At 38.8% G+C, this 23,841-nt stretch overlaps 1 protein-coding gene across 1 annotated transcript in view; it reads left to right on the forward strand.

The window, feature by feature from the left end:
- FARSB (phenylalanyl-tRNA synthetase subunit beta) overlaps positions 1-23,841 on the forward strand; it is a 173,905-nt gene that overhangs the window by 40,397 nt on the left and 109,667 nt on the right. Inside the window, exons 14-15 of the mRNA XM_053709960.1 lie at positions 119-211; positions 1,068-1,185. Coding sequence (XP_053565935.1) covers positions 119-211; positions 1,068-1,185 — 211 coding nt within the window. The remainder of the gene's footprint in view (positions 1-118; positions 212-1,067; positions 1,186-23,841) is intronic.

A 23,841-nucleotide genomic window follows, 5' to 3' on the forward strand; every position in this document is an offset into this window, starting at 1 on the left:
AGGTTCTTAAGGCTGCTAAACAAACACTTTGATATATAATATACATTCATATCCATATCCACACTGCCCTGAGTGCATCAACTGATGCAGTTTATTGATTCATTTATTTATTTTGTAGTGTTCTGTGGAGGATATAGCGGAAAAACTTGGTGTGCCAGTTTCATCCACAAATGCCGTGCACATTGCGAATCCCAAAACTGCAGAATTCCAGGTCAGTTCCTCAATAAGCCTAGAGACTAACATAACACATTTTGTTTAACTAACTGTAGCATGTCCAGTGTAATGCTATTTTAAACTTTCAAACATTATATGTAGCTATTGTTTTGTAAGTCATTTTAAGTGACATTAAACACAAATTTTATCCCCCCATTAAATATTTCATAAAGCATAAGGGGAGATGACGTACTGCATTTTATTTTTAAACAAATTCTTTGTGTAAAAGGGCATTTAATGCCTCTTACTTTTGCATAACATTGTGCTTGTCTCATGCTCTCTAAACAGGCTAAAAAGCAAATTCTGCAACCTGCAAATGTAGCAATTCAAATACTTGGCTTTGGCAATGTGTAGCATTCTGATTACCTAGGTTACGGGGACAAAGCACAATTTTTTACAAAAATAAAGAATAAAGAGGTGTTTCTTGGGGTTAAACATGCAGTCAGGGTTGCACTCCTCCTATTACCCCATTCTGTTTCAGGCAAGGATACAGCCAGCAATTGGAGTGTACTGATACTTATTTATGCAACAGCTTTATCCTTAATTGGAGTTGCACAATATTGTCTGCAGGGATTAAACACATAGTAAAAGATCAATTTAGTTTTACAATTCCTTGTTCAGATATGCTTTTCTTTTTCACCCCAAAGGGACTGAAGACCTGGGGTACATAATGCAGGGCAAACCAAGTAAAACTAAGTTGTTTTATAAAAACAATTGCAAAAGTGTTTGAACTGAACACACTAGTGACTTCATGGTTACGTCCCTGTTGGCCGAAGACGATTTTTAAATAATGACAATTATCCCTTGGCAGCCAGAGGTTTACTCTTAATTTTTTTTTTAATCTCTTTAACCAGGTGGCTCGGACAACTTTACTGCCTGGTCTGCTGAAAACTATTGCTGCTAACCGCAAAATGCCTCTTCCACTGAAACTGTTTGAAATCTCAGATGTGGTAGTAAAAGATGCCTCCACAGGTATAAAAAAAATAGTAGCTTGACAGTCTCAGGAACATCTAGGACTAAGTTTAATCTACTGAACATAATTGTTTTATTACACTATGAGCAATTGTAGAGGGAGCTTTAATTAAAGGGATACTTAACCCAAATTTATTTTTTCATTTCATGATTCCAATAGAGCATGCAATTTTAAAGTGCCATATTGAGTTATGTGAATGTTATAAAAGGGAAAACTGAGGTAAAACAGTGTGTGAAAAAAAGTGTGAAAAAAGCTTGTAAGTATTTTAATAAAATTTCACAAAATCTGTAGAATTACTTACACTTTAGTGTTGCCAATTGTAGCCTGCTCTACCCCCCCCCCCCTTATCAGTGTCCTACTCCAAACCTCATGGTTTCATATAGCAAAATGTGCATGTGAGGATAATTACTTATGCAAGCAAGAAGCTATGGCCAGTATAGCACCTTCCATTTATGGAAATGCACAGGGGGGAACTTGCTGCAAACAAAACTATGAAAACAGAAACCGTTTTGCAGGTAAGCTTTGGCTGCATTATATATTAAGAAACGTATGTTAGTTCATACTGTTTCATGTCCCTTTAAGCAACTTTCTAATTTACTCTTATTTTTTCGTTCTCTTGGTATCTTTATTTGAAAAGCAAGAATGTAAGCGTAGGAGTCGGCCCATTTTTGGTTCAGAATCTGGGTAGCGCTTGCTTATTGGTGGCTAAATGTAGCCACAAATTAGCGAGCACTACCCAGGGTGCTGGACCAAAAATGGACAGGCTCCTTAGCTTAGATTCCTGTGTTTTTCAAATAAAGATAGCAAGAGAACGAAGAAAAATTGATAACAGGAGTAAATTAGAAACTTGCATGCTCTATCGGAATCATGAAAGAAAAAATGTGGGTTTAGTATCCCTTTAGGTCTTTCAGTGCTATTTCTCATCCTGTTTCAAAATCATTTTGGGTGTGTTTTCTTGCGTAAACACAAATCGCATATAGTTTGAGTGGGACAATTTCAGAACACTCATTTGCAGTAATTCCTAAAATAGCAGAGGTCACAACCCATAATTTTAAAGGTATTATTGTTTTTGCCTTTGTTGAAAATAATTATATTAAATACTGTTTAACATTTAATTTTAACTTGCTTTCTTAAAACCCTAAAATTTTGAATTTTCTGTTTACCAAGTTCATTGTAACTGCACATGAAGCAGAAACTGATTGTATTGTAATACTGCACGTATTCAGGAATGCAACAGGAAACGATATTTCTTTCAATGATTGTCCTCTCCTTTTTCTTCCTGTGAGAAGATGCTTTCCTCTGAGCTATTCACCCTTTTTATTTGTCTTCTGTTTGTGACCAAGGTCTTACCATGCCTCCACTTACTTCATTGCATATTTTTAGAGCACAGCACTTAAAGTGAATGTAAAATTTGTTTAAAAACAGGGGCACGTTAATTCATCAACATTTACATTTCACTTTGTTGTGATACTACTTACCTTTTAATCATGTCAGCTTCAGCCGATCGTCGCAAGCCTCTACTTACGTCAGAAATGATGGATCGGTCCTCCTCCAATCACGGCTTCCTCCCGGGGGAATCGGTGTCTGATTCAACGCCATGATTGGAGGAAGCCGGATTCCTCATTTTAGACCCAGGAAGAGGCATTGTGACGGGCGGAGGAAGCTATGCAGCGGCTGTCAAGATTTAAAAGGTAAGTATTTTTTTACAACACAAGTGCCCCTGTTTTTAATCAAATTTAAAAAAAAATGGGCACTTTATCTTCAAGTTTACATTCACTTTAAAGTTCTCTCATGTGCCCTTCTTGGAAGGTTGGTATCTGGAATAAATATAGGTCAGCTCCTAAAGCTTTCTCTCCCCCTTCTCTCTGGCACCATTTTGTCTGTCTTGTAGACATGTGTGTTAGGCTGTTTCTTGAGGAAATGAATACTTAAAGGGACACTGAACCAAATTTTTTTCTTTTGTGATTCAGATAGAGCGTGCAATTTTAAGCAACTTTCTAATTTACTCCTATTATCAATTTTTCTCCGTTCTCTTGCTATCTTTTTTTTTTTTTTTTTTTAAAAATGCATCTAAGCTTTTTTGGGTTCAGAACTCTGGATAGCACTTTTTTATTGGTGGATGAATTTATCCACCAATCAGCAAGGACAACCCAGGTTGTTCACCAAAAATGGGCCGGCATCTAAACTTACATTCTTGCATTTCAAATAAAGATACCAAGAGAATGAAAAATATGTGATAATAGAAGTAAATTAGAAAGTTGCTTAAAATGTCATGCTCTATCTGAATCACAAAAGAAAAAAATTGGGTTCAGTGTCTCTTTAAAGGGACATTAAACCCCAAAAAAATCTTTAATGATTCAGATAGAGAATACAATTTTTAAAAAGTTTCCAATTTTACTTCTATTATCAAATTTATTTCATTCTCATGTTTATTCTTTGTTGAAGAGATACCTAGGTAGGTAGCGTGCACATGCCTGAAGCCCTACGTGACAGGAAATAGTGCTGCCATCTAGTGCTACTGCTAATGTTTTACCTTGTTGCAAAACTGCTGCTATATAGTGCTGCAGACACGTGCACACTCTTGAGCGTACATTTCTGCTTTTCAAATAAGGATAACAAGAAAACAAAGAAAATATGATAATAGAAGTAAATTAGAAAATGTGATGTTCTATCTAAATAAGGAAATAATTTTTGGGGGGTTTTATGTCCCTTTAAGATGGTGGCTGCCAGTGGCATTCAGCTACTTGTGGAACTAGATTTCTTCTTGTGAAAGTGCAACACACTACGTTCTGAATTTCCGCAGATCTTTGAGTGTTGCACTTTGACAAGAAGAAATCTCGCTCCAAAAATAGCCAAATGTGGCTGGCAGACACCATCTTTGGCATTCGTTTCCTCACAAAACCGCAGAAAGCCTACTGTTTTGCCACTCAAATCTAGGCTTCCTATTACAGTTTCAGAACCTCCCCATATTGGCCACTAGAGGGCTTTCTTAAAGGAACATAAGCAATATACATTTAAGTTATGGTACAGATGAGATGAAACTCCCCCATTTCATAAAGGTATGAGCCATCAAATGATTGTATATGAACTTAGCACATCTAGGCAAGAATCCCTTCTTGCTTTCCCCAGAATTACATTACCAATACACCAGAGGATTCTAGGTAAGATATTCAAACTAGATATACAATATCTAATGCTTTTTGCTTCTGGTACTGTGTTTGAACACAGAAGTCCAGTTTTTATATGGTAGATGCAGCAAAGAACCAAAACACTTCTGGACAGCTGTTTTGAGCTTATTAGCTCTCATTGGCAGAATATACCATAGGTTTGATTTACTGCTAAGTGAAGCTCATTTCCAGGGCAAAAGCAATATCAATTTGTTATGGTGCATCTTGCACAATCCTGTCATGTGTATGGCTCCAGTTTTCAATAAACCACCTTCATACAGCTCTGATCTACTTCTATTGGAGTTTACTGAATCTTCCAGATGCTAACTGCTTATGTCTGTGGCAGTGACAGCACAGATTGTTCTGGCAATCGCTGCATGCTTATTGCCCTAGCTCCCTTATTTCATATATTTTTATTCTGAATATTCATGTTCACTAAGGAACATTAAACTTTATTTACAGAGGGGCACTGGATACTAGACACAGCTTAACTCTCCCTCCTCCAGCCATAAAAGGGGCTGACCCTAAACTGTTCTTCTGAGCTACAGGGCTGTGATTATGAGCTTTTTGTAAATCTAAGCTTTTGTTCTTATTGTGTTACTCACAAAGTTGTACAGCAGTGATAATGATACATTTCTTTCATGTAATTAGCAAGAGTCCATGAGCTAGTGACGTATGGGATATACATTCCTACCAGGAGGGGCAAAGTTTCCCAAACCTCAAAATGCCTATAAATACACCCCTCACCACACCCACAATTCAGTTTTACAAACTTTGCCTCCGATGGAGGTGGTGAAGTAAGTTTGTGCTAGATTCTACGTTGATATGCGCTCCGCAGCAAGTTGGAGCCCGGTTTTCCTCTCAGCGTGCAGTGAATGTCAGAGGGATGTGAGGAGAGTATTGCCTATTTGAATGCAGTGATCTCCTTCTAAGGGGTCTATTTCATAGGTTCTCTGTTATCGGTCGTAGAGATTCATCTCTTACCTCCCTTTTCAGATCGACGATATACTCTTATATATACCATTACCTCTGCTGATTCTCGTTTCAGTACTGGTTTGGCTTTCTACAAACATGTAGATGAGTGTCCTGGGGTAAGTAAATCTTATTTTCTGTGACACTCTAAGCTATGGTTGGGCACTTTGTTTATAAAGTTCTAAATATATGTATTCAAACATTTATTTGCCTTGACTCAGAATGTTCAACTTTCCTTATTTTTCAGACAGTCAGTTTCATATTTGGGATAATGCATTTGATTTAATCATTTTTTCTTACCTTCAAAAATTTGACTTTTTTCCCTGTGGGCTGTTAGGCTCGCGGGGGCTGAAAATGCTTCATTTTATTGCGTCATTCTTAGCGCAGACTTTTTTGGCGCAAAAATTCTTTTCCGTTTCCGGCGTCATACGTGTCGCCGGAAGTTGCGTCATTTTTTGACGTTATTTTGCGCCAAAAATGTTGGCGTTCCGGATGTGGCGTCATTTTTGGCGCCAAAAAGCATTTAGGCGCCAAATAATGTGGGCGTCTTATTTGGCGCTAAAAAATATGGGCGTCGCTTTTGTCTCCACATTATTTAAGTCTCATTTTTCATTGCTTCTGGTTGCTAGAAGCTTGTTCTTTGGCATTTTTTCCCATTCCTGAAACTGTCATTTAAGGAATTTGATCAATTTTGCTTTATATGTTGTTGTTTTTTCTCTTACATATTGCAAGATGTCTCACGTTGCATCTGAGTCAGAAGATACTACAGGAAAATCGCTGTCTAGTGCTGGATCTACCAAAGCTAAGTGTATCTGCTGTAAACTTTTGGTAGCTATTCCTCCAGCTGTTGTTTGTATTGTTTGTCATGACAAACTTGTTAATGCAGATAATATTTCCTTTAGTAAAGTACCATTGCCTGTTGCAGTTCCTTCAACATCTAAGGTGCAGAATGTTCCTGATAACATAAGAGATTTTGTTTCTGAATCCATAAAGAAGGCTATGTCTGTTATTTCTCCTTCTAGTAAACGTAAAAAATCTTTTAAAACTTCTCTCCCTACAGATGAATTTTTAAATGAACATCATCATTCTGATTCTGATGACTCTTCTGGTTCAGAGGATTCTGTCTCAGAGGTTGATGCTGATAAATCTTCATATTTATTTAAAATGGAATTTATTCGTTCTTTACTTAAAGAAGTTCTAATTGCTTTAGAAATAGAGGATTCTGGTCCTCTTGATACTAATTCTAAACGTTTGGATAAGGTATTTAAATCTCCTGTGCTTATTCCAGAAGTTTTTCCTGTTCCTAATGCTATTTCTGCAGTAATTTCCAAAGAATGGGATAAATTGGGTAATTCATTTACTCCTTCTAAACGTTTTAAGCAATTATATCCTGTGCCGTCTGACAGATTAGAATTTTGGGACAAAATCCCTAAAGTTGATGGGGCTATTTCTACCCTTGCTAAACGTACTACTATTCCTACGTCAGATGGTACTTCGTTAAAGGATCCTTTAGATAGGAAAATTGAATCCTTTCTAAGAAAAGCTTATCTGTGTTCAGGTAATCTTCTTAGACCTGCTATATCTTTGGCTGATGTTGCTGCAGCTTCAACTTTTTGGTTGGAAACCTTAGCGCAACAAGTAACACATCATGATTCTCATGATATTATTATTCTTCTTCAGCATGCTAATAATTTTATCTGTGATGCCATCTTTGATATTATCAGGGTTGATGTCAGGTTTATGTCTCTAGCTATTTTAGCTAGAAGAGCTTTATGGCTTAAGACTTGGAATGCTGATATGGCTTCTAAATCAACTCTACTTTCCATTTCTTTCCAGGGTAACAAATTATTTGGTTCTCAGTTGGATTCTATTATTTCAACTGTTACTGGTGGGAAAGGAACTTTTTTACCACAGGATAAAAAATCTAAGGGTAAAAACAGAGCTAATAATCGTTTTCGTTCCTTTCGTTTCAACAAAGAACAAAAACCTGATCCTTCATCCTCAGGAGCAGTTTCAGTTTGGAAACCATCTCCAATCTGGAATAAATCCAAGCCAGCCAGAAAGGCAAAGCCTGCTTCTAAGTCCACATGAAGGTGCGGCCCTCATTCCAGCTCAGCTGGTAGGGGGCAGGTTACTTTTTTTCAAAGAAATTTGGATCACTTCTGTTCACAATCTTTGGATTCAGAACATTGTTTCAGAAGGGTACAGAATTGGTTTCAAGATGAGACCTCCTGCAAAGAGATTTTTTCTTTCCCGTGTCCCAGTAAATCCAGTAAAAGCTCAAGCATTTCTGAATTGTGTTTCAGATCTAGAGTTGACTGGAGTAATTATGCCAGTTCCAGTTCAGGAACAGGGGATGGGGTTTTATTCAAATCTCTTCATTGTACCAAAGAAGGAGAATTCCTTCAGACCAGTTCTGGATCTAAAAATATTGAATCGTTATGTAAGGATACCAACGTTCAAGATGGTAACTGTAAGGACTATCTTGCCTTTTGTTCAGCAAGGGAATTATATGTCCACAATAGATTTACAGGATGCATATCTGCATATTCCGATTCATCCGGATCATTATCGGTTCCTGAGATTCTCTTTTCTGGACAAGCATTACCAGTTTGTGGCTCTGCCGTTTGGCCTTGCTACAGCTCCAAGAATTTTTACAAAGGTTCTCGGTGCCCTTCTGTCTGTAATCAGAGAACAGGGTATTGTGGTATTTCCTTATTTGGACGATATCTTGGTACTTGCTCAGTCTTTACATTTAGCAGAATTTCATACGAATCGACTTGTGTTGTTTCTTCAAGATCATGGTTGGAGGATCAATTTACCAAAAAGTTCATTGATTCCTCAGACAAGGGTAACCTTTCTGGGTTTCCAAATAGATTCAGTGTCCATGACTCTGTCTTTAACAGACAAGAGGCGTCTAAAACTGATGGCAGCTTGTCGAAACCTTCAGTCACAATCATTCCCTTCGGTAGCCTTATGCATGGAAATTCTAGGTCTTATGACTGCTGCATCGGACGCGATCCCCTTTGCTCGTTTTCACATGCGACCTCTTCAGCTTTGTATGCTGAATCAATGGTGCAAGGATTACACTAAGATATCTCAATTAATATCTTTAAAACCGATTGTTCGACACTCTCTAACGTGGTGGACAGATCACCATCGTTTAATTCAGGGGGCTTCTTTTGTGCTTCCAACCTGGACTGTAATTTCAACAGATGCAAGTCTCACAGGTTGGGGAGCTGTGTGGGGATCTCTGACGGCACAAGGAGTTTGGGAATCTCAGGAGGTGAGATTACCGATCAATATTTTGGAACTCCGTGCAATTTTCAGAGCTCTTCAGTTTTGGCCTCTTCTGAAGAGAGAATCGTTTATTTGTTTTCAGACAGACAATGTCACAACTGTGGCATACATCAATCATCAAGGAGGAACTCACAGTCCTCTGGCTATGAAAGAAGTATCTCGAATTTTGGTTTGGGCGGAATCCAGCTCCTGTCTAATCTCTGCGGTTCATATCCCAGGTGTAGACAATTGGGAAGCGGATTATCTCAGTCGCCAAACGTTGCATCCGGGCGAATGGTCTCTTCACCCAGAGGTATTTCTTCAGATCGTTCAAATGTGGGAACTTCCAGAAATAGATTTGATGGCGTCCCATCTAAACAAGAAACTTCCCAGGTATCTGTCCAGATCCCGGGATCCTCAGGCGGAGGCAGTGGATGCATTATCACTTCCTTGGAAGTATCATCCTGCCTATATCTTTCCGCCTCTAGTTCTTCTTCCAAGAGTAATCTCCAAGATTCTGAAGGAATGCTCGTTTGTTCTGCTGGTAGCTCCGGCATGGCCTCACAGGTTTTGGTATGCGGATCTTGTCCGGATGGCCTCTTGCCAACCGTGGACTCTTCCGTTAAGACCAGACCTTCTGTCACAAGGTCCTTTTTTCCATCAGGATCTGAAATCCTTAAATTTAAAGGTATGGAGATTGAACGCTTGATTCTTGGTCAAAGAGGTTTCTCTGACTCTGTGATTAATACTATGTTACAGGCTCGTAAATCTGTATCTAGAGAGATATATTATAGAGTCTGGAAGACTTATATTTCTTGGTGTATTTCTCATCATTTTTCTTGGCATTCTTTTAGAATTCCTAGAATTTTACAGTTTCTTCAGGATGGTTTAGATAAAGGTTTGTCCGCAAGTTCCTTGAAAGGACAAATCTCTGCTCTTTCTGTTCTTTTTCACAGAAAGATTGCTATTCTTCCTGATATTCATTGTTTTGTACAAGCTTTGGTTCGTATAAAACCTGTCATTAAGTCAATTTCTCCTCCTTGGAGTTTGAATTTGGTTCTGGGGGCTCTTCAAGCTCCTCCGTTTGAACCTATGCATTCATTGGACATTAAATTACTTTCTTGGAAAGTTTTGTTCCTTTTGGCCATCTCTTCTGCCAGAAGAGTTTCTGAATTATCTGCTCTTTCTTGTGAGTCTCCTTTTCTGATTTTTCATCAGGATAAGGCGGTGTTGCGAACTTCTTTTGAATTTTTACCTAAAGTTGTGAATTCCAACAACATTAGTAGAGAAATTGTGGTTCCTTCATTATGTCCTAATCCTAAGAATTCTAAGGAGAAATCGCTGCATTCTTTGGATGTTGTTAGAGCTTTGAAATATTATGTTGAAGCTACTAAATCTTTCAGAAAGACTTCTAGTCTATTTGTTATCTTTTCCGGTTCTAGAAAAGGCCAGAAAGCTTCTGCCATTTCTTTGGCATCTTGGTTGAAATCTTTAATTCATCTTGCCTATGTTGAGTCGGGTAAAACTCCGCCTCAGAGAATTACAGCTCATTCTACTAGGTCAGTTTCTACTTCCTGGGCGTTTAGGAATGAAGCTTCGGTTGATCAGATTTGCAAAGCAGCAACTTGGTCCTCTTTGCATACTTTTACTAAATTCTACCATTTTGATGTATTTTCTTCTTCTGAAGCAGTTTTTGGTAGAAAAGTACTTCAGGCAGCGGTTTCAGTTTGAATCTTCTGCTTATGTTTTTCGTTAAACTTTATTTTGGGTGTGGATTATTTTCAGCAGGAATTGGCTGTCTTTATTTTATCCCTCCCTCTCTAGTGACTCTTGTGTGGAAAGATCCACATCTTGGGTAATCATTATCCCATACGTCACTAGCTCATGGAGTCTTGCTAATTACATGAAAGAAAACATAATTTATGTAAGAACTTACCTGATAAATTCATTTCTTTCATATTAGCAAGAGTCCATGAGGCCCGCCCTTTTTTTGGGGTGGTTATGATTTTTTTGTATAAAGCACAATTATTCCAATTCCTTATTTTATATGCTTTCGCACTTTTTTCTTATCACCCCACTTCTTGGCTATTCGTTAAACTGAATTGTGGGTGTGGTGAGGGGTGTATTTATAGGCATTTTGAGGTTTGGGAAACTTTGCCCCTCCTGGTAGGAATGTATATCCCATACGTCACTAGCTCATGGACTCTTGCTAATATGAAAGAAATGAATTTATCAGGTAAGTTCTTACATAAATTATGTTTTTTAGCTGCTGTTTATTTACTATTAAGAAGCGTAGCACCTGTTGTCTGTACTCTCCCGTAGGAGACTTTATATCCTTTTTAAATGGTTTGTTCTAACCTTGCAACTGTTCTTATACAATGTCAAGTTCTTAGGAATACTTTTACAGGGCAGGATTCAGCTATAGGCTTGGTACAAATAACCATTCTATCTGAGTATTGCAGGGGAACTTGTTCACTTTGTCTAGTCATAATGTTTTACATCAACTATGGCTTGTTCCAACAAATCAGCAGCAGATACCTTTTCACAAGATCCTCATCTATACTTTGGGCACACTTGTTCTCTATCAAATCTTCAGTAGTAAAAGGACATTGTACACTAGATTTTTCTTTGCATAAATGTTTTGTAGATGATCCATTTATAGAGCAGATCTGGAAGTGTTATTTAAAAATAAGCAAAACTATACGTTTTTACAAAAACATTGTGCTGGTTTTCAGACTCCTATCCAAGCCCCAACGTTTTAGATGTATCCTGATGTCTACTGTAATGGTTCTTTTCATATGCAGTGGAGGGGGGCGGGGGGTTGTCTGCCTGTTCCTGCTTTCACAGCCCCTTTTAGTGGGTGTCCCAGCCTAACCTCATCAACAGTGCTAAACTGGGAGCTTCAAAGTAAGTTTTTAAAAGGTTTTATACTGGATTTTTATATCCGTATCTGTGCATATGCTTTATAGTAGTGTCTATTACATGCAGTTATATGAAAACTGGTAGATACTGTCCCTTCAACAAACAATGTTCAACTAATTATTTAGATTATCAAATCTTTTATCAAGATCTTGTGCGCTCAAACCTTAAAGGGACATAAAACCCACATTTTTTTCTTTCATGATTTAGAAACAGCATACAATTTTAAAAAACTTTTTAATTTACTTCTATGATCTAATTTGCTTCATTCTCTTGATATCCTTTGCTGAAAAGCATATCTAGATAGGCTCAGTAGCTTCTGATTGGTGGCTGCACATAGATGCCTCATGTGATTAGCTCACCCATGTGCATTACAATTTCTAAAACAAAGGATATCTAAAGAATGAAGCAAATTAGATAATAGAATTAATTTGGAATGTTGTTTAACCCCTTAATGACCGGACCATTTTTCAATTTTCTTACCCTTAATGACAATGGCTATTTTTACATTTCTGCAGTGTTTGCGTTTAGCTGTAATTTTCCTCTTACTCGTTTACTGTACCCACACATATTATATACCGTTTTTCTCGCCATTAAATGGACTTTCTAAAGATACCATTATTTTCATCATATCTTATAATTTACTAAAAAAAATGATAAAATATGAGGAAAAAATGGAAAAAAACACACTTTTTCTAACTTTGACCCCCAAAATCTGTTACACATCTACAATCACCAAAAAACACTGATGCTAAATAGTTTATAAATTTTGTCCTGAGTTTAGAAATACCCAATGTTTACACGTTCTTTGCTTTTTTTGCAATTTATGGGGCAATAAATACAAGTAGCACTTTACTATTTCCAAACCACTTTTTTTCAAAATTAGCGCTAGTTACTTTGGAACCCTGATATCTGTCAGGAATACCTGAATATCCCTTGACATGTATATATTTTGTTTTAGAAGACATCCCAAAGTATTGATCTAGGCCCATTTTGGTATATTTCATGCCACCATTTCACCTCCAAATGCGATAAAAAAAAAAAAGTTCACTTTTTCACAAATTTTGTCACAAACTTTAGGTTTCCGACTGAAATTATTTATAAACAGCTTCTGCAATTATGGCACAAATGGTTGTAAATTCTTCTCTGGGATCCCCTTTTTCAGAAATAACAGACTTATATGGCTTTGTGGTTGCGTTTTGGTAATTAGAAGGCCGCTAAATGCCGCTGCGCACCACACGTGTTTTATGTCCAGGAGTGAAGGGGTTAATTAGGGAGCTTGTAGGGATCTTGTAGTGTTAATTTTAGCTTTAGTGTAGTGTAGTAGACAACCCCAAGTATTGATCTAGGCCCATTTTGGTATATTTTATGCCACCATTTCACCGCCAAATGCGAGCAAATAAAAAAATTTTTTTTACATTTTTCACAATTTTAGGTTTCTCACTGAAATTATTTACAAACAGCTTGTGCTATTATGGCAGAAATTGTTGTAAAGCTTCTCTGGGATCCCCTTTGTTCAGAAATAGCAGACTTATATGGCTTTGGCGTTGCTTTTTGGTAATTAGAAGGCCGCTAAATGCTGCTGCGCACCACACGTGAATTATGCCCAGCAGTGAAGGGGTTAAATTAGGTAGCTTGTAGGGAGCTTGCAGGGTTAATTTTAGAGATCAGCCTCCCACCTGACACATCCCACCCCCTGATCCCTCCCCAAACAGCTCTCTTCCCTCCCCCACCCCACAATTGTTCCCGCCATCTTAAGTACTGGCAGAAAGTCTGCCAGTACTAAATAAAAGAGTTTTTTTTTTTTTTTTTAAATAAAAATAATAAAATATTTTAGTTGTGATGAACCCCTTCCTTAGCACCAACCTCCCTGATCCCCCCCTCCAGCTCTCTAACCCTCTCCCCTACCTAATTACCGCCATCTTGGGTACTGGCAGCTGTCTGCCAGTACCCAGTTTGGCCCCACAAACCAAAGTATTTTTATTTTATTTTTAACTTTTATTTTTATTTTTAATTATTTCTGTAGTGTAGCAGCCCCCCCACAATACCCCCACCCCCTCCCCCTCCCAGATCCTTTTATATGGAAAAAATTTTTTTTTAACTTTTTTTCCCCCTTCCTAACTTCATTGGTGTCAGTGTGGCTAATGCGTGCACGTGCGCCCACGTGCACGCCCTCGTGCACGCGCGTCCACGTGCACGCCCTTGTGCACGCGCGCACATCGTGCACGCGCGCACACGCTCCCTCCTCCCACCTGGTCAAACGGCACCATCGCTACCAGTGCAGAGAGGGCCACAGAGTGGCTCTCTCTGCATCGGAAGCTTGTAAAGGGGTATTGCAGGATGCCTCCATATCGAGGCATCACTGCAATACCCTCAGAGCTGCTGGAAGTGGTTGTGATCACTTCCAGCACTCTGTTAGACAACTGACGTACCAGGTACGTCCATTGTCATTAACTGCTTGTTAATGCATGACGTACCTGGTACGTCAGTTGTCATTAAGGGGTTAAGGCCTGAGCATGGAGAGAAATCATTAGCTTATTTTACTGAGCATTGAAAGAAAGTGCGCTCCATTTATTAAGCAGCCTGAAACAGAGGTTAAGACTGCTACTCCTTAACCTGTCTGCCACAATTGAAATCATCCCGATACGATACGATCAGGATGATTGACAGCCCCTGCTAGCAGGGGGCGACATTGCACAAACATTTTACGAGAAATGTTTGTGCAATGATAAATGCGGACAGCATATGTTGAGTTGAGCAGACATGATTCACTATAGCGATTCATGTCCCCTTAATATTTAATATATGTCTCTTCTTAACCCCTTAATGACCGGACCATTTTTCAATTTTCTTACCCTTAATGACAATGGCTATTTTTACATTTCTGCAGTGTTTGTGTTTAGCTGTAATTTTCCTCTTACTCATTTACTGTACCCACACATATTATATACCGTTTTTCTCGCCATTAAATGGACTTTCTTAAGATACCATTATTTTTATCATGTCTTATAATTTACTGTAAAAAAAAATAATAAAATATGAGGAAAAAATGGAAAAAAAACACACTTTTTCTAACTTTGACCCCCAAAATCTGTTACACATCTACAATCACCAAAAAACACCCATGCTAAATAGTTTCTAAATTTTGTCCTGAGTTTAGAAATACCCAATGTTTACATGTTCTTAGCTTTTTTTGCAAGTTATAGGGCCATAAATACAAGTAGCACTTCGCTATTTCCAAACCACTTTTTTTCAAAATTAGCGCTAGTTACATTGGAACCCTGATATCTGTCAGGAATACCTGAATATCCCTTGACATGTATATATTTTTTGTTAGAAGACAACCCAAAGTATTGATCTAGGCACATTTTGGTATATTATATGCCACCATTTCACCGCCAAATGCGAGCAAATAAAAAAAAAACTTTACATTTTTCACAATTTTAGGTTTCTCACTGAAATTATTTACAAACAGCTTGTGTTATTATGGCACAAATTGTTGTAAAAGCTTCTTTGGGATCCCCTTTGTTCAGAAATAGCAGACTTATATGGCTTTGGCATTGCTTTTTGGTAATTAGAAGGCCGCTAAATGCTGCTGCGCATCACACGTAAATTATGCCCAGCAGTGAAGGGGTTAATTAGGTAGGTTGTAAGGAGCTTGCAGGGTTAATTTTAGCTTTAGGGTAGAGATCAGCCTCCCACCTGACACATCCCACCCCCTGATCCCTCCCAAACAGCTCTCTTCCCTCCCCCACCCCACAAATGTCCCTGCCATCTTAAGTACTGGCAGAAAGTCTGCCAGTACTAAATAAAAGGAGTTTTTTTTTTTTTTTTATATATAAAAAAATATATATATATTTTAGCTGTGATGGACTCCTGCCTTAGCCCCAACCTCCATGATCCCCCCCCCCCCCCCCAGCTCTCTAACCCTCTCCCCTATCTAATTGCGGCCATCTTGGGTACTGGCAGCTGTCTGCCAGTACCCAATTTGCCCCAAAAACAAAAGTATTTTTTCCTCTTTTGGAATTTTTTATGTTTTCTGTAGTGTAGCAGCCCCCCACAATACCCCTATCCCCCTCCCAGATCCTTTTATATTATTTTTTTTTTTTAAATCTTTCCCCCCCCCCTCTTCCCTCCTCATTGGTGTCAGTGGCCAGCTAATGTGGCTCTCTCTGCATCAGAGTCTTCTAAAAAGGTATTGCAGAATGCCTCCATATGGAGGCATCACTGCAATACCCTGACAGCTGCTGGAAGCGATTGCGATCGCTTCCAGCACTCTGTTAGACAACTGACGTACCAGGTACGTCCATTGTCATTAACTGTTAGTTTTTGCATGACGTACCTGGTACGTCAGTTGTCATTAAGGGGTTAAAATTGTATTCTCTACCTGAATCATGGAAGAATTTTTTTGGGTTTAGTGTCCCTTTAAACTGAAAGAAAGAAAACTCATAAAAGATCTTTACACTCTGGTTCCAATATTTCTAAATAAGACTTGTAGATTCCCATCCGTATAAGAGCTGATTATGAAAGCTCTGATAGAAAATCTGTGCATGACACAAACCCCAGCTGTCTTTATCTTATGTTTCTGCAAGAAGGTACAGCAGAGCTTCCTTTATGTGTAAAAAGCTGAACACCGGTAGACTGGTATTTTTCTAAAGACGCATCAATTAGTGACCTCATACTTAAACTTGCTACTGAATTGGTATCTGACCACACATTGTATTCATGGACTGTTTTCGCAGTTGTCTGAGAAACGTTGTGAAGCTGTGAGCCACAGTTTACACAGATACATAAATAGTATTGACTTTTTTTTTAGGTCACTATAATTCATAGGTTAATATTTGTTAAATATTCGCTCTTTGAAAAACTTGACAGTGACGTTTTAAAGCTTTGTGTTAACATTACAAATGTAGTAAACGTGATCAGAGAATATCTGTGTATAGGATCCAGTAACACAAATAGCTGTGCATTTTATTCTTCCAACAAGTCTGTGTTTTTACTCCTTTTTGCCATGCTCTCCTTATTAGAGCAGTAATACAACAAAGTCCCAGTGCATCTGCGGAACCATAATTGTGAGGGTTTGTAGCATACCCTTTACTCTTCAATTTAAAAAAAAACTTTTATTATGAAAAAGATTGTAGAAAACAAACTTTCCTAATTGTCTTGAGCATATTTTTTTTTTCTTTTCTCCAAGACGGGAGTATGGTTGCTTCTTGCTTTTGGTGCCTTTATTTAAATAGAAATCTTTTTTCCTTTCATATATACCATGTGGCAGGTAGAGGGCGCCATCATCCCACTAATGTTTGTTCTGTAATCTGCTTCACACATTTTTGTGGCTTTGTGTTACATTTTTTGCAAATACAATTTTTCTTTCTTGTGGTTTTGTAAACTTTTTTTTTGCCATTTTTTTTCTCATTTGACTGTAATTTCACTATTTTTAGTAGAAAAAAAATCATTGCAGTAAACTGATTTTTGTTAAGTTATTGTGTTGATTGAAGTGTATTTTGGGATTTGTAATCCTGTTTGCCTAAGAAGTAAGAATATATGAAAACCATGATTAGAAGGATTATTTAGATTCCAGACATGAAAGTCTTTAATGTACCAGATATTAGTGATCTGGCTAAAAAATTGCTTGCCTAAGCATTGACTACTGAATAGACCTAAGGCATAATTAGCAGGGGTGGTTCTATACAGTTTTGTGCTATGGGGTCCTGTCAGGCTTGCCACCCGTTTACTGGGTGCAGTCACTTGGCCTTGATGAAGAACAAACAGTGTGTGTGTATGTGTGTATATATATATATATATATATATATATATATATATATATATATATATATGTGTATATATATATATATATATATATATATATATATGTATGTATATATATATATATATATATATATATATATATATATATATATATATGTGTATGTGTGTGTGTGTGTATGTTATTTTTAGTACCCCTCTTCTTTTGACTGCGTCCCCACATACATGGTACTTGGAGACACCCCCAGTCTTTTTTTGCCCCAGTATATAATAGCTTCTAGTTTTGGGTGAATTTATATAGAAACACAAATTATTAACTTTAAATAGTCTTTACCTACCTTTTTGAACCTTTCACTATAAGGTTTATTAAAAAAAATAATTACATTTTACTTTTTCTTTGGAGCCTTCAAAACTGACATTCTAATAAGAGACCCCGAGGTAGATCGTGCTACGATCTGAGATGTCATTGCAGAAAATGCCATATTTGATGTGCAAAATAACAGCTAATGTACACGATTGGGACTTTTGGTACATGGGGTGTTATCATAAGTGTCGATTGGTATCCCTTGATTTTAAACAATTTTATTGTTTTAATATATATATAGATAGAGAGAGAGAGAGACTCACTCACAGGAACGAACAACAAGCTCTATACCATTGTAAGCCTGTTCTATGGCGATTTACCACCTGGGTGCGACTTCTTTTAGCTCAGCAATGCTTTTCACAGAGTAGAACTTTCCTGTAGTATATCAGTCTGATCCCGCCTATTACGGTCAGTCCAGCGCCGAAATACCAGGCAATTATTCTTTGAACAAGGAACACAGCAACCCCAGACGATCGTTTCGGCCTTCATTGGGCCTCGTCAGTGAGGTGTAGCCATATTCCTCTAAGCACACTGAGCAAGGAGTCCACGTCTGGTTGCCCCTTTTTCCCTTAGGGAGACTAAATACATACAGAGAGAAATGCACTCACAGGAACGAACAACAAGCTCAATACCATTGTAAGCCTGTTCTATGGCGATTTACCACCTGGATGCGACTTCTTTTAGCCCAGCAATGCTTTTCACAGAGTAGAACTTTCCTGTAGTATATCAGTTTGTTCCCGCCTATTACGGTCAGTCCAGCGCCGAAATACCAGGGAATTCTTCTCTGAACAAGGAACACAGCAACCCCAGACGATCGTTTTAGTCTTCATTGGGCCTCGTCAGTGAGGTGTAGCCATATTCCTCTAAGCACACTGAGCAAGGAGTCCACGTCTGGTTGCCCCTTTTTCCCTTAGGGAGACTAAATACATACAGAGAGGAATATGGCTACACCTCACTGACGAGGCCTGATGAAGGCCGAAACGATCGTCTGGGGTTGCTGTGTTCCTTGCTCAAAGAGGAATTGCCTGGTATTTTGGCGCTGGACTGACTGTAATAGGCGGGATCAGACTGATATACTACAGGAAAGTTCTATTCTGTGAAAAGCATTGCTGGGCTAAAAGAAGTCGCATCCAGGTGGTAAATCGCCATAGAACAGGCTTACAATGGTATAGAGCTTGTTGTTCGTTCCTGTGAGTGAGTCTCTCTCTATCTCTCTTTATCTATCTCTCTATCTCTCTCTATATCTATCTCTCTATCTATATCTATATATATATATATCTCTCTCTATCTCTCTCTCTATCTCTCTCTCTCTATCTCTCTCTCTATCTCTCTCTCTATCTCTCTATCTATCTCTCTCTCTATCTATCTCTCTCTCTATCTATCTCTCTCTCTATCTCTATCTCTCTCTCTCTATCTCTCTCTCTCTATCTCTCTCTCTCTCTATCTCTCTATCTCTCTATCTCTCCTCTTATCTCTCTATCTCTCTATCTCTCCTCTTATCTCTTTATCTCTCTATCTCTCCTCTTATCTCTCTATCTCTCTATCTCTCTCTCTCTCTATCTCTCTATCTCTCTATCTCTCTATCTCTCTATCTCTCTATCTCTCTATCTCTCTATCTCTCTATCTCTCTATCTCTCTATCTCTCTATCTCTCTATCTCTCTATCTCTCTATCTCTCTATCTCTCTATCTCTCTATCTCTCTATCTATCTCTCTATCTCTCTATCTCTCTATCTCTCTATCTCTCTATCTCTCTATCTCTCTATCTCTCTATCTCTCTATCTATCTCTCTATCTATCTCTCTATCTCTCTATCTATCTCTCTATCTCTCTATCTATCTCTCTATCTATCTCTCTATCTCTCTATCTCTCTATCTATCTCTCTATCTCTCTATCTATCTCTCTATCTCTCTATCTCTCTCTCTCTATATATATATATATATATATATATATACACAAAACACGGAAGGGAACTGCACTCTCATACCGGACCGGGTACACATCCCATGACCCTGCAACATGCTCAGCCCTGGGTGCCACTGGCACTCACAGGAAGCTGTGCTGTCCCCAGAGCCACAAGCAGTTAACCCCAGACAGGTCTGGGTGCAAGAACCATAGGGAAAATTACAAAACAAATTAATACAACACACAGAAAACCCAGCACTCACTCACAAGCTCTCAGCTAAGATTTAAAAGCAAGAATGGAAAGGTTAGTCACCGCAGCTGGCCAAATGGGACAAGCTCAGGTACCACGTCAAGGTCCTTTCCAATACCTGAGACCCTAAAACAGCCACACAATGCAAGCTTTCAAATCCAAACAAACTGAAAACAAGGGAAGGGTGCACAGGAATATGTAACCACCCTAGACATATACAAAACACGGAAGGGAACTGCACTCTCATACCGGACCGGACCCACATCCCATGACCCTGCAACATGTTCATTCCTGTGTATGAGCCTTTAAATCATACGGCATGCTTGGAAAATAGAGCACAATTGTGCTCTATTAGGTGTGAGTACACACTTGGTGTTCTTAATTGGAGATCAATATAGTTCATACAATACTGCACTATTATTGTTTTTCTTTTTTGGAGAAACTGCATTGAGAAGACACTATGGAGGACTTGACGTTGGATTACATATTCTTTATTATCACATTATTATTCACTTGTATTGTTGTTTGTGATTTTTTTTTTTGGACTATTTTTATTGCCTGGCCACTTGTAGCCCTGACCATCACCCAGTGCCCCAGCCATGGCTAGTTGCCTGATCAGTGGCGGCACCAGCTATGTCCCAGATGACTGCCTACTGACCAGCAGCTCTTCGGGGCAGGTGAGGGGCTGACATACCAGTGAGTGACACTTATCTGCTGTGTGTGACAGAGAGGGAACACTTACCTCTTGTATGTGAGACAGAGAGGAGACACTTATCTATTGTGTGTAGGACAGAGGGGGGGACACTTACCTGCTTTGTTTGCAAATGACAGAGAGGGGACACTTACCTTCTGTGAGTGTGTTTGCATGTGACATAGAGGTGACACTGACTGTGAGTGTGCAATCTGTGAGTGTGTGACAAAGATTGGAGACTTACCTACTGTTTGTGTATGCAACAGAGAGGCGAGACTTACTGTGTGTGACAGAGGGGACACTTATCTACTGTATGTATGTCATAGTAAGCACACTTGCCTACTCGGTGTGTGTCTCATAGAGAGGGACGCTTACCTGCTGTGTATGTGTATAAGTGACATGGGGGGCATTTACCTACAGAGTGTGTGTGTGTGCCACTTACTTACTCTGTGTGTGGCAGAGGGGTCACTTACCTACTGTGTGTGATAGAGCTGACACTTACCTTCTATGTTTGTCTGTGTGACAGCAACACATTACAGTTGAGCTGGTGCTTTAGTGTAGCTGCCAAGTATTAAAAAGGAATTTTATTTCAAAATGACCTGCAGAAAAAAATTCACTAAAAGAAAATCTCATTGCGGGAATTGAAAAAATTCTCTTCCTCTGGGTAAGAGACAAAATATGCTTTTTAGTTTGGAACAGAATCACTTTTACAATATATTGGTATTAGCGAGAATGCTTCTAGTAAAAGCTATCCTTATTTCAGGGATAGTTTTACTGTTTATAGGGCCTACAGAGCAAATGGCCATAAGCCCCATCACCCACATTCAAACATTGGGAACATTTATAAATATTGTCAAATATAGAGGGCATTATAAATATTGTCAGTAAATTAGTTTCATCCCTTCTGAGTTGCTGACATTTATCACACTGAATAATAAACCTGTCAATTTCTGTGTATCTGTTTTGTTATTATTTGGAGCGATTAGATGGACCAATGTGTGTTTAAATTTGGAGTTTCATGAGGCTTAAAAAGCTCTAGCACCTATTGGTTAGTTGAAGATCGCACCTATGCAATTAGGATGACTAAGGGCATGTAAACCAGACACATTACTGTTTTATTGTTTTATGAACTTGAATGCTGTGAATTTCTTAGTTTTTTTGCAGTGTTTCCCAAACTCAGTCCTCAGAACCCTTAAAAGGACAGTGTAATAAAAAATAAACTTTCATGACTCAGATAGGGCATGTAATTTTAAACAACTTTTTTTTTAATTTACTTTCTCCTACATTGGTGTGTCCGGTCCACGGCTTCATCCTTACTTGTGGGATATTCTCTTCCCCTACAGGAAATGGCAAAGAGAGCACACAGCAAGAGCTGTCCATATAGTCCCCCCTCTGGCTCCGCCCCCCAGTCATTCTCTTTGCCTGCTCTGAACAAGTAGCATCTTCACGGGGATGGTAAAGAGTATGTGGTGTTAGTTGTAGTTTTATTTCTTCTATCAAGAGTTTGTTATTTTAAAATAGTGCCGGTTTGTACTATTTACTCTACAACAGAAAGTTGTGTTAAAAGAGGAGTATGATTTTAGCAACAGTAACTAAAATCCATTGCTGTTCCCACGCAGGACTGTTGAAACCAGAGAACTTCAGTTGGGGGGAACAGTTTGCAGACTTTTCTGCTCCAGGTATGACTAGTCTCTTTTCTAACAAGACATAGTAATGCTAGAAGACTGTCATTTTCCCTTATGGGATCGGTAAGCCATTTTCTTAGACTCATAACAGAATGAAGGCTTATAAATGGGCTCTATACTGGTTGACACTATTGTGGGCTAAATCGATTGATTTATATAATATTTATATGACTTTTGGAGTGTTTTGTGACTTTGAAACACCTTTGGGAACGTTTTTATTAAGCCTGGCAGTTGTTTAGACACCTAATCTAGTCAGGAAGGCCCCTTCACTCTGGTATGCAGAGGGAGGAGGCCTCAGTTGCGCAGTTACTTTTGGAAGCAGTGCATGCAGCTTCATGTGAGAGGGTCCTGTGGCCATAAAAACGATTTCAAGAAGGCTTATTTCTGTGTTGAATAACCCCCAAGGAAGGTAAAAGCTGCAGCAAAGGCTGTGTCAGGGACTGTAGTGGGTTTAAACTGGCAAATTAAACAATTAGCTCCGGTTTGCTCATTTAAGGGGTTAGAGACTTGAAATTTCTTTCAAAGCATTAAGACACTAGGGTGCAAATTTTGTAAAGATCGGATATTTCCTTCATAGTTTTTCAAACATTCAGAAATAAAGTGTGCTCATTTTATTATTTAAAGAGACAGTAACGGTTTTGTTTAAAAACGGTTTTATTGCATTAATAGCCTGCCAAAGTCTGTCTAACATGTCTATACCTTCAGATAGCATATGTTCTGTGTGTATGGAGGCCAAGGTGGTTCCCCCTTTAAATGTATGTTCAAATTGTTCCATGGCGTCCAAACAAAGTAAGGACAGTACTGTCACATTTAATAAGGTTGCCCAAGATGATTCTTCAAATGAAGGTAGTGGGGATAGTTCATCATCCTCTCCTTCTGTGTCAACACCAGTTTTGCCCGCGCAGGCGACACCTAGTAAATCTAGCGCGCCAATGCTTGTTACTATGCAGCAATTAACTGCAGTAATGGATAATTCTATAGCAAATTTTTTATCCAAACTGCCAGCATTTCCCAGAAAGCGTGATTGCTCAGTTTTAAATACAGAGGATGAGCAAGTGGGCGCTGACGATAATTTATCTGTTATACCCTCACACCAGTCTGAATTGGCAGTGAGGGAGGGTCTGTCTGAGGGAGAAATTTCTGATTCAGGAAAAGTTTCTCAGCAGGCAGAACCTGATATCGTGGCATTTAAGTTAGAACATCTCCGCGCCCTGCTTAAGGAGGTGCTAACTACTCTTGATGATTGTGACTCTTTGGTGATTCCAGAGAAATTGTGCAAAATGGACAAATTCCTAGAGGTCCCTGTGCACGCTGATGCCTTTCCGATACCCAAGGGGGTGGCGGACATAGTGACCAAGGAGTGGGAGAAGCCAGGTATACCCTTTGTCCCACCTCCTATATTTAAGAAAATGTTCCCCATTGTCGACCCCAGAAGGGACGCATGGCAAACAGTCCCTAAGGTTGAGGGGGGCAGTTTCTACGTTGGCCAAGCGCACAACTATTCCCATTGAGGACAGTTGTGCTTTCAAAGATCCTATGGATAAAAAATTGGAAGGATTGCTTAAAAAGATATTTGTTCAGCAAGGTTTCCTTCTCCAACCAATTTCGTGCATTATTCCTGTCACCACGGCGGCGTCTTTTTGGTTCGAGGAACTAGAAA

Source organism: Bombina bombina, chromosome 4 (genome assembly GCF_027579735.1).
Source record: "Bombina bombina isolate aBomBom1 chromosome 4, aBomBom1.pri, whole genome shotgun sequence".
Taxonomy (NCBI): Eukaryota; Metazoa; Chordata; class Amphibia; order Anura; family Bombinatoridae; genus Bombina; species Bombina bombina.